This window comes from Pyrenophora tritici-repentis, chromosome 2 (assembly GCF_003171515.1).
Source record: "Pyrenophora tritici-repentis strain M4 chromosome 2, whole genome shotgun sequence".
In the NCBI taxonomy this organism is placed as follows: domain Eukaryota; kingdom Fungi; phylum Ascomycota; class Dothideomycetes; order Pleosporales; family Pleosporaceae; genus Pyrenophora; species Pyrenophora tritici-repentis.
The window spans coordinates 1436917-1448501 of NC_089391.1; the positions used below are offsets into that span (position 1 = coordinate 1436917).

At 53.3% G+C, this 11585-nt stretch overlaps 4 protein-coding genes across 4 annotated transcripts; all 4 read left to right on the plus strand.

Annotated features, from left to right (window-relative positions):
• Window positions 1–911: 911 nt before the first annotated feature.
• PtrM4_060180 (KfrA-N domain containing protein) lies at window positions 912–2747 on the plus strand (the record flags this gene model as incomplete). Its single annotated transcript, XM_066105493.1, has 2 exons — window positions 912–2418; window positions 2575–2747. 2 exons carry the CDS (start codon window positions 912–914, stop codon window positions 2745–2747), a joined length of 1680 nt encoding a protein of 559 aa, XP_065964120.1.
• Window positions 2748–3004: 257 nt separating this feature from the next.
• PtrM4_060190 (uncharacterized protein) lies at window positions 3005–5521 on the plus strand (the record flags this gene model as incomplete). The annotated part of the gene is made up of 1 exon (XM_066105494.1): window positions 3005–5521. The coding sequence occupies one exon, from the start codon at window positions 3005–3007 to the stop codon at window positions 5519–5521; it is 2517 nt and encodes an 838-aa protein (XP_065964121.1).
• A 101-nt stretch (window positions 5522–5622) lies between these two features.
• Window positions 5623–7284, plus strand: PtrM4_060200 (CHROMO domain containing protein; the record flags this gene model as incomplete). The annotated part of the gene is made up of 1 exon (XM_066105495.1): window positions 5623–7284. The coding sequence occupies one exon, from the start codon at window positions 5623–5625 to the stop codon at window positions 7282–7284; it is 1662 nt and encodes a 553-aa protein (XP_065964122.1).
• Window positions 7285–9708: 2424 nt separating this feature from the next.
• Window positions 9709–11368, plus strand: PtrM4_060210 (Myosin-tail-1 multi-domain protein; the record flags this gene model as incomplete). Its single annotated transcript, XM_066105496.1, has 2 exons — window positions 9709–11274; window positions 11336–11368. The coding sequence occupies 2 exons, from the start codon at window positions 9709–9711 to the stop codon at window positions 11366–11368; spliced, it is 1599 nt and encodes a 532-aa protein (XP_065964123.1).
• Window positions 11369–11585: the final 217 nt, after the last annotated feature.

Genomic DNA, 11585 nt, shown 5'->3' on the forward strand with positions numbered 1-11585 from the left:
ACTCTAGAGCTAAAGGCAGTCACACAACTCACTAGGTGGCAGGTAGAACGCAGCATCCACGTTGCCGTTGATGATGCCAGCCTGGAAGCCGGTGTTCGCATCGCCAAACGAGACGGTAGAGGCCACGAGAATAAATAGTAGTGTAGTGCGTTGGTTGGCGCTAGTCTCTGTGGTGAACCCATAGATTTTGATTCCTGAATTATTCAAATCAAAAGCCCGGAATCAGAGTCAAATCAGAGTCAGGTGATTTTGGTATTTTTGTATAGTTATACAAAAATAGTGTTCTTACAGCCTCACTATCGCTCCCATAATTACTGTTAATATAGTTATTTGGCAGTCTAAGCGACACCACGGTGTGACTAGTTCTTTAACAACTCCGAGCATCTAATTATATTAGCACTTAACTAAGATCTCTCCTACAAAGTTGTCTTTCTCGCTGTTACGGATCCATAGACTCGCTCGGCCCATGGCCCCCATATCGATAAGATCCTTATCTTATCGGACTAGCGCCTTGGCGCCCACAGCATAAGTTCGGGCTCACAACGTAGATAGCTCGATAGCTTGTATCTTGTCAAATCCAATCTTTCTTGATCGATCCCTCACATTATACAAGCTCCCTTTCAAGACGGGCCCTGGAAGCTCGTTCGCGAATTGTATTTTCTTGTCGCTGCGAGCGACACGCCAACGACAGAAACACTTACGCGACGAGGATCGCATTGACTATACGTACCGCCGCAGAAGAGCCGCCGTAGTAAAGACACCTGATTGCCCAGCTGCATAGCTGTACCCACCTGCCAGAAAAGACCCGCCGCCGCAGAGTGCCGCCGCGGAAGACACTGGATTGCCCAGCTGCATAGCTGTACCCACCTGCCAGAAAAGATCCGCCGCCGCTTCTAGCGCTGCCGCCGATGATGGCCCGACTAAACGAGACGAGCAAGGATGCCCACGACCAGGGTGCTCAGAACGACACACAAACCATTCCAGCAGAGTCGCACCTTGAGTACGGCGACTTTGAGAATGACGACGACCTCACCGAAGCGGAGAAGGCGACTATTAGACAGAAGCTCGCCACCCGCAACAGACAGGTCACTTTTGGCCGTGGAGACGGCCAAGGCAACAGCGAGGACGAGGGCAATGACGTCAACGCCGCTGAACGCCGACGACAGTCTTGTAGACAGTCTCTTAAGAAAGCCGTTAAGCCAGCGGATAAGACTTCTATAGAACTAGGCTACGACGACGACACGGATGACATGTATCTACGTTTTTATGGCATCCACGACAACGATGAGCGCGAGATCCTCGCGGACATGAGGAACGTTGACGACTTCACCGCTTGCATCGCTGAACATGCTGAGAGTGTCTTTGGACACCTAGCAGATTTGCTTAGTCAGATAGCTGAACAAGCCGAACAGCTAGACCAAGCACATAATGAAGCCCGTGTACAACAAGAAGCAGCTGACGCCCGCGTGGAGCGCGCCCAGACGCAAGCTCGCGCTGCCGCCGCAGACGAGCTTGCCCAAGTCACCCAGAAATGCAACCGCATGATCACTACTAAGAACAGCTACGCTTCACGGCTAGCAGTGCTCGAAGACGAGCTTGCAGCCTCGCGCGAGTCAAACGTGAAGCTCTACTCCCAGATTAGCGACCTCTACAACGAGAGGAGTGTCCTGCAACAGCACGCGGGCGTCCCGACGAATGGAAATTTATATGACACGCGCCCAGCTCAGTTCCAGTCGTCCCCTCCTCCAATGACTGCGAACCCGTTCATTGGCACTGGCACTCACGACTTGATGCTGCCTCCCCCTATGGCACATCATCAGAAAAACCGACCCCTAGCTCGGTCTGCTGTATCGGACAACCTCACTGCAACGGGTGCAAAGCTGAAGGATATTGACATCTTTCGCGGAGACAGCACCGACAAAGAGGACTACAAGTATTGGCGCCGCAGCGCCAGGAACTTCTTAAACAAAACTACTATCCACACAACTGTTCAAGATCAGCTCGACTACCTGATTGACCACTTGCGAGGACCAGCCGCTGCACAGGTGGAATATAGAGCAGCACCCGGAGCTCGTAACGCCTACGTGACAGCGGAAGAAGTCCTCACGGAACTTGATCGCATCTTTGACACGGTCGACAAGGTCACCGAAGCCAGCGCAGCGCTACACGACAGCGGCTCTGGAGGATTAAAGCAACGCGACAATGAATCGTTTAACACCTGGGTAGCCCGCTTTACCTCTACAGTCGCACCATTGAACCTGGGCGACAACGAAATGATCCAGCACGCGATCCGACTCATGAAGTTTGGTCGTAACGCAGGTTTACAATTCCGCCATGGTGATACTTGGGAAGCGTTTGCCCAGAATTGCCGCACTCAGCAACAGCTCTCACGTCTCACCCAGAGCAGCGGAAATAATGGTACCCGAACCGGCCGCAACACGTCTAACGCTGGTGGTGGAGGTAATGGCAACGGCAACAGCAATAGCAGCGGCTCCACAACGCGTAACAACTACGGTCGCACGCGCGCGCAACTCAACGCGTTGAGTAAGCAAGGCGAGTGCTTTAAATGCGGAGGCACGGCAAATGTCAGCGGCAAGAAACATCGTCCGACCGACGCAGACGTCCCAGCAGCCTGCAAGTCTGGCTCTATCGTGCCAGCTAGCCGCGTCCCTGCCCTCAAAGCTACATTCACCAACGCCGCCCTCCAGGCCACAGTCGTCGATGCCACCGACGAGTCGGAAAACTAGCCGTCCCCGGCGAAAGACGCCCCCGGGGACCGCACCAAAATGGTCCACAGATACAGTTACAGTCACAGTCAAAGCCACAACTACCAGTCCAACCCTTGTTAGCGATACCCCCTATTGTTTCACCGACCCTTGATACCCAAACTACCCCGCTCACCGGAGCTACACCTAGCACTTTACGCGTTTGTTTACAAGAATTGGAGGACTGGACGCCTCCCCAGGCTATAGAGGACAGACACGTTGTCTTGAGCGCGAACACTATGGTCAAAGGCAAGCAGCTTGTCCAAGGCCAGCAGTTCGTTTTCAAGTGCAAGGTCGCCACTTCGAATAGCTATATTGATACGGAAGCTTTGACTGACTCTGGTGCTACTGGAAACTGTATCTCCACACTATTTGCGCAACGACATAACCTGCCGACGTTTCGGCTTAAACAACCTTTGCAACTACGACTTGGCGACGGCAATTTCGCCATGGCGCCTATCACACACGGCGTCCTAGCCCCCATCTCCCACGCTGAACACGTTAGCGAGGAACTCTTCTACAGTGTACCTATGACGACTTACGACTTTATTTTCGGCACTTCATGGCTAGAAGAGCATAATCCACACATCGACTGGAGGGAAAAAACTATGCGTTTCAACAGCGAGCATTGCTACGCCAACTGCCTACACAAAGGCGAGCAAGTCACTGTTCGCAGCAGTCGACACCGACGGGCCGCAGCAAAAGCCAAAGAACGGAACCCGACCTACGCGAACATGGACATACACCATGTGTCAGGTGAGGCCGCTGCCGCACTGGCATCACGACCAGAGAACGGTACTATCTGGCTGTACCCACATGATTTTGAACAACTCGACAAAGATGACAGCGATGACGCCGACGAGAGAGCCCAGGCTAGCCGCGTCTTCGCCTCACTATTTGCCATGGACATGAACGCCCTATCTCAGGAAGACATTGATAAGTTCCACCAGAAGCTGAACTCGCCCGCTAAAACTCGCGACGAGGTCCTAGACAAGTTGCCCGAATGGCTCCACGATCTCGCCCACCGATTTAATCCTGATCCCGCCACGACAGACTTGCCCGCTCGACGAGGCGCGGTCGACCACAGCATTGACATTATCCCCGGATCAAAACACCCAAACGCTAAGATGTACGGCATAAGTAAGGACGAAGGCCTTGCCGTTAAAGCTTATGTTGAGGACATGAGAGGACGCGGTGAGATCCGTGAAAGCAAGTCAGACTTCGCTTCGCCTGTGCTCGTCGTCCGCAAATCTGGAGGTGGACTCCGCATTTGCGTGGACTATAGAGCGCTCAATGCCGTCACTATCAAGAACAGGAACGCTCCTCCGATGATTAAAGAAACGCTCGCGCGGCTAGCTAACGTCGCCTACTTCACCGTGGTCGACGTCATCGCCGCCTTTAACAAAATCCGCATCAAGGAAGGCGACGAACATAAGACTGCCTTCCTAACACGGTATGGCCTATTCGAATACTTAGTGATGCCTTTCGGACTCTGCAACGTACCAGGTACCTTTCAGGCCTACATTAACGAGGTTTTACGCGATTACCTTGACGAGTTCTGCTCTGCATACCTCGACGACGTCCTAATCTACAGCGCGTCTTTGGCAGAGCATAAGGTTCATGTCCGCAAGGTTATCGAGAGTCTAGGTGAGGCCGGACTTCATCTAGACATTGACAAGTCCGAGTTTGCCGTCCAAGAGGTGAGATACCTGGGCCTCATTCTTACAACTGAAGGCATCAAAATGGACCCCGCCAAGGTTAAGTCAGTGCTCGACTGGGGCACCCCAACAACATTGAAAGAGTTGCAAGCATTCCTAGGTTTCGCAAATTTCTACCGAAGGTTTATTGTTGCCTTCTCTTATATCGCGCGGCCGCTCACGGATCTTACCCGCGGGACAAACGGCGACGTCAAGCTGAACTTTCCTATCGCCCAAGGATCTGCTGCCCACGACGCATTCGAAAAGCTTAAGAAAGCATTTACCATCGCCCCGGTCCTCGCGCACTTCAACCCCGCGCTTGAGACCTGGGTCGAAACAGACTCCTCCGACACCGTCACAGCAGCCGTGCTGTCCCAAGTCCAGACTGACGGAGTGCTAAAACCAGTCGCTTTTATCTCCACAAAGATGTCACCAGCTGAGTGCAACTATGCCATCTACGACAAGGAGCTTATGGCCATCGTCCGCGCCTTTGAGGAATGGAGACCAGAGCTGGCCGGCACCTCGGACCCGGTGAAGGTCATCTCAGACCATGCCACCTTACAGACCTTTATGGTCAACAAAGCACTCAACAGGCGTCAAGCAAGATGGGCTGAGTTTCTGAGCGAATTCAACTTTAAGATCACTTACCGACCAGGCAGACTAGGCAGCAAACCCGACGCCTTGACGAGACGCCCCGGCGACACACCCACGAACCCAAACGATCCACGGATCATACATCAGACCCAGACGATCCTCGGCCCCGACCGCGTCGACGACGTCATCAAACGAGACACGCACACACACAACGACGCCCGACAAGCAATTCAACTCGCGGCGCTGTTATTCGAATACGCGGAGGAGGTACAAACGCTAGCAGGCATGCTATATCTAATGAGCGAGGAGGCGTATGGCGTCGATGATTTGGTGGATGACGACTCAACCCCAGACGTAGCCTTGGACAGCCAGCCTAAGGGGGAGACAATTGAGATCCCTCACGCTGCTGCGCCAGCTTCCCTGGCACGGGTGCCGGGGAGAACGCGCCTGACGATGGACTTATGACAGCGATCGTAAATGCCTACCGCGTCGATCCCACACTACAAGAAATAATACGAGCAAAGGCAGACGGCGCCCGTCACCTTCCCCACACTGTCGCCATACAAATGAAGCTGAAGCTAGAGCTACAGGACTGCGAAATCCGCAACAGTCTGGTTTACTTCCGCGGCAGACTCTTCATCCCTTACGACGACGATCTTCGCAAAGACATCGTCCGTCGGTTCCACGACACCGCCACGGCGGGCCACGGCGGCAAGCGCTCTACCTACTACCTAGTTAGCCAACAGTACTACTGGCCGCTCATGACAGACACAGTCGCTCAGTATACCCGGAGTTGTGTAGTTTGCCGACGCGCAAAGCCATACAGAGACCGCAAGCAGGGACTGCTGCACCCGCTCCCCGTACCGAAACGATTCTGGACTGACATTTCAGTCGACTTCATCACACCCCTGCCAGACTGTACTAGATTCGGACGCACCTACTCTCATGTCATGGTCGTGATTGACCGGCTAAGCAAGTCGCAACGGTTTATCGCCCTAGACAGCCTTGAAGTTGATGCTGTTGTCCGAGCATTTGTCGATTACGTCTGGAGAGAGGAAGGTTTCCCTACTACAATTGTGTCTGACCGAGGGTCACAGTTCGTCTCTCATTTCTGGAAGGAGCTGTGTCATCGACTGGGTGTTACACCAAAGCTCTCTACAGCTTACCACCCAGAAACAGACGGCCAGACTGAAGTCGCCAACGCCGGACTAAAGTGTTACCTGCGTGCTTACACGAACTATATGCAAAACGACTGGGTAGACTGGCTGCCACTAGCCCAGCTCGCCATCAATAACAGAGAAAACGTGTCCTCTGGCGTCGCACCCGCGCTTGCCACCAAGGGCTACCTACCTCGCATGGGATCGGAACTAGTCACCGAAGACTCGCCCATTACCGACGCCCGTTCACGCGCAGAACAGTTGCTCCGCGAAGACGCCCGAGGCACGGTGAAAAGGATGACCGACGTTATCCGTTTCATGCAAGAAAATCTTCGCTGGTCCCAAAACAAGATGGAACACTACGCCAACCAGCACAGACAGCCCGCTCCAGACTACCGCGTCGGTGACAAAGTCTATATTGATGCCCGCAATATCCCTACGATGCGCCCGAGCCGCGGTCTCAGCGCAAAGAACCTTGGCCCATACAAAGTGCGAGCTTTGCCCAACCGATATGCAGTCGAGCTCGCACTACCAGACTGCTACAAACAAGTCCATCCAGTGTTCCACCCATGGTTACTACACCTGGACGCCGATCAAACAGCTCGCCCAAGTGAGGGCGTCATCGCTGAGAAACACCCTGACGGAGAGCACGACTACTACGTAGACATGGTCGTCGACTGTCGCATAGATAAACGACGCAAGGACACCCTCACAAACAAGAAAGGCATGCTCCAGTATAAGGTTAAGTACACCAACTCCCCAGACTGGAATGCCTCGCCCGCATGGCAAGACTATACAGACCTGTGGGGCGCAGAGGAAGCGGTTGAAGACTTTCACCGTCTCTATCCCGACAAGCCCCCACCTCACGAACTGTATCGAGACCTAGCGTTGTATCTCAACCTAGTCGCCGCATATTCACTTGGTCGCGATGATGTTGAAGTTGTTAGCGTACTAGACAGTTGTGAGCTTGCCCTATCACCTTCGCATTCACTGATGGCACAGCTTGGACCTGGGAAGGTGGCACAACTCAGGACGTCTGTCTCCAAGCAGAAGCAAGGACCCGAAGGATGAGACACAACATAACTGCTCGGCATCAAGCACAGCGTCATAAAATAAAAGACATTCACGGCTTGCAGGTGCAACCGTCTTCTGAAAGGGGGGGTAATGTTACGGATCCATAGACTCGCTCGGCCCATGGCCCCCATATCGATAAGATCCTTATCTTATCGGACTAGCGCCTTGGCGCCCACAGCATAAGTTCGGGCTCACAACGTAGATAGCTCGATAGCTTGTATCTTGTCAAATCCAATCTTTCTTGATCGATCCCTCACACTCGCCTTACTAAATGTTCGCTCTAACTCAGCGCTTATTGCGAAGGTAGAGAGCACGTTAATAGCAAGTTTGTTGAGAAAGAATGACTCTCTCAGTCATGGCATGTAAGTGTGTCAATTGCTAACTATACAAAGCTCGGCTAATATAGAGCGGTGTGGGTCATGTGACTTAGCGTCCTCGTGACAGGTGACCGGAATATTCTCAACACTCCCCCATAAGCCGATCAGCTGTACCCACTACTTTGTATAGGTCTTGCAGTCGAAGCTTCTTCTCCCTTTATATGCTTCCACTGAACGCCTTGCATGCACTTTCCAACACTCCCCAGAAGTGCCTTGTCAACAAGAATGAAACCTCCCTGTCACCCTATAGTGGCCGTTACGTTGCGAGTCCCTCAAGTAAAGTGAGGTATCGGCCGAGTGAAGAGTTGAGGAAAGAAGGTCGAGAAAGAAGGTCGAGAGAGAAGGTCGAGAAAGAAGGTCGAGAAAGAAGGTCGAGAAAGAAGGTCGAGAAAGAAGGTCGAGAGAATTTTCGCGTTTGAAAATCAAGGTAGAATCGATATCACCAACATACCGACTCTCCCTCGACTCCTACGTGAGAGTCAGCGCTCCCTCAGCTTGGTACTCCCAGTACTCTAGCTGTGTACGCTCTCCTCTGTCCCAGCGCTCCCCCAGCTTGGTACTCCCAGTACTCTAGCTGTGTACGCTCTCCTCTATCCTAGCGCTCCCCTAGCTTAGTACTCCCAGTACTCTAGCTATGTACGCTCTCCTCTCTTGTTGTCCCCGCTCCGTTCCTCCGCTCCTGCCTCCTTGTCTGTGTCCTATTCAGGGCTCCAGACCCTAACACCCTTATTCTCCCCATCGTTATATAAGCCTTTGCTTCTTTGCGTTTATTTAACGAAATCCTTTGGAAAGAAGATAAAAATCGATCGAGAAATCGGGTGGGGTAGGTGGGTAGCGTTCGAGAGAGTAAAAAAACTTCGAGCACCGTCAAACGGTAGGTTTTCGAGTTTAAGGAATTGAAAGTAGCTGTCGAACTGTAGCTACTAGTTTAAAAAGAAGGTCTCGAAAGGTTACTATCGATAGGCAGGCAATTCGAGTTGTTTTCGGAAGAATCGATGGTTACCGTCGGTAGGTAGGTATTCGAATCGTTGTCAAAAGGTTGGTTGAAAAGGGATAGAGCAACCATTGCTCTCTTCGACTCGCGCGTCGGAATTGGGTATAACTCGCCCAAGGTATCTTCGAGACGCTCCCAGCTTCTCCGGACGATAGTCCATTTTTCTTCGGACTTAATACCCTTCGCGGTAGCCAGGGCGACGGCCCAGTGTCTTCAGGACTTAATACCCTTCGCGGCAGCCAGGGCGACGACCCAGTGTCTTAGAATATAGAAGGCGACGACCTCCTGGGTTGTTCTGGCGTAGACACGCATATACCAGCTTGCTGCCCATATCGAAGAAACGACACTCCGGACACTCACAATGCACACGCAAGCGCGTAAGCCGGGCTCATAACCTTTTGAGAAAGAATGACTCTCTCAGTCATGGCATGTAAGTGTGTCAATTGCTAACTATACAAAGCTCGGCTAATATAGAGCGGTGTGGGTCATGTGACTTAGCGTCCTCGTGACAGGTGACCGGAATATTCTCAACAATTTGTACTAATTCTGATACTAGCCTTTGTGCTGCTTTGCGATACTGGCCTTGCGCTGCTTTACGATACTAGTCTTGTGCTGGTGGTAGAAAAAGCCGTGTGTTCTTAGCTTAATATTATAATAAATCAACCGAGTTTAATTCGTACCAGTTTCTATCGCATATGTCATGGTTTGGAACCTTGGTGTTCTGAGCACGGACCACGCCGGCGCCTCGGGTGCCGAGGCCCCGCTGCCCCACACATGTATTTAATTCTACCGAAGTTTCTTAGAAACTCGGTACTGCAAAAACTTTGTAATTCAACACAGTTTTAAATATCTGATCCTGTGAGACCCTAACACGTTTTTGCAGTCCATTAAACGCCTCTGACAGCAACCTGGCGTCCTTGGCCAGTTGCTCCTAACCTGACAGCGCCTTAACTGCGCTCTGACAGCGCTCTAACAGCGCTCTAATAGCAACCCAGCGCGTGCGGCTAGTTGCAGATCCCCACAGTTCCCGCGACACGGTAGACCAACGCCATGTCCACCCAGTTCCCAGACGGCAATGCCGCCGACGCGCCCCATGTGGGAGACGCCTCGGGCAGCGACGCCAACCCTACCGCCGGTGCAACGATCAGCCCCGGTAAGAGCGCGAGGTCTTTCGCTAGACCTACCGTGGCTTCCACCGCCCGCAGCAGCGCCTTGCCACGCGCTACCGGGTCCGCCAACTTACGCCAAATCAGCAACCCAGCTGTACCTGGCGCCTTCGGAAACGAGCAGCTAGAGCAGCAGGGCTATGACGCCGACTCAGATAACGACGAGGCCGACATTACCCAAATCCACCATCTAGTACCATCGCGCCCGTTATCACCTGTCGTAGACGCTCAAGACTCTAGCGACTCCTTTCAACCGTCCCCGCCTAACGTCACTACAACCCGCGGCCGCGCAGGCTTTCAGTACCCCGCTCTCCGACAGCGGTCGGACGCCCAGCGCACTGATAACCCCTTTACGTACCAAACAGAAGACGGCAACCATACTAGCTACGCCCTCTCTCCGCCTACATGGGACCCGCTACCCTCGCCTACGCCACGCACAGAGGGGACTACCTCAAAGCCCGTCCGCAAAGTCATTGGCTACGTAATCCCCAAAACTGACTTGCCTCAAGGCAGTCAGCCAACTCTAGCCGCCTATGAGTACGACGCCAACGGCGAGCCCAGGCTAGTAGGAGAACTTGACGAAGCTTTTGTTAAAGGCTCAACCACGGAAGCTGGAGAGAAACTCTACCAGTTCTGCTTTGACACCGTCCACACCCTACATAACGACCTCGCCAATCTTCAAGAGCGCCTGACGGACGCTCAGGAAGACCTCATCGACGAGCGCGTCGCCAAACTCAACTCCGAAAAGCAGGTAAAGTTCCTTACAAACCAGCTTCAAGAGGTGAGAGGCAGCCTCCACGTAGCCAACCAAGACCTCCAGTCGAAACTCGACACCGCTGAGCGACGAGCCGAACGCTACCTCCAGCGCAAGGAGGAGTACAAGACCGCCCTTAACCAAGAGTCTACCGCGCACGGCGAAACCAAAGAAAAGCTTAAAGCCTATGCTAGCACCGCGCGCCCATCTCTACGCGGCAAACCGCATGACTCCATCTCTGACGAATCAGATGGACCCGTTAGCGTACGCCGCCACCGCTCAGCTACCAAACTTAGCCCTGACGCTCCGCTGCCCGCCACAACGCAGCGACGATCTAAACAACCTGAACCCGCGGTCTTTGAGGGCCCTACAGGCACAAAGGCCTCTACCTACCAGAAATGGAAACTCGACATGCAGAGCTGGTTCCGTGCCCATCCGTACCCTTTCGCCAACAACGAGGAGGAGCAACTAGACTACATCCGCATGAAAACCACCGGCGTAGCCTGGGATAATATCTCGAGCGGATGGTTTGTCGAAGGAGACGAGTTCCATACTGCACAAGAAGCGTGGGATATCCTCGACGCCTGCTACGGCCGTTTGAATACCCGCCTAGATGCCCACAACTTCTACGAAAAGGAAGGCTTCATGAAGCCTGGTGAGACTATCACCTCCTACCTGGCCCGCTTCAAAGCCGGCGTCGCTCCCTTGAAATGGGACGACGAGGAAAAGACTCTGCAAGCCTACAAGAAGTTGCCAGACCAGTGGCGCAGCCGAGCGGAGCACCTCATGAGCGACGACACCTTCACCAAGGACTTTGCCAAGTTCAGCCACAAGCTCCGACACCTCGAACAACTTCACTCCGCCCTCCAGCCCTCTCACAACCCTAGCAAGGGTAATAGTGGAGGTAGCGGTCGTGGCGGCGGCGGCAATAACCGCAACCGCAATCGCAACGCCGACAACGCGCAGCCCAAAGGCAGCGGAGCCAACCAATTTATTATCAACAAACC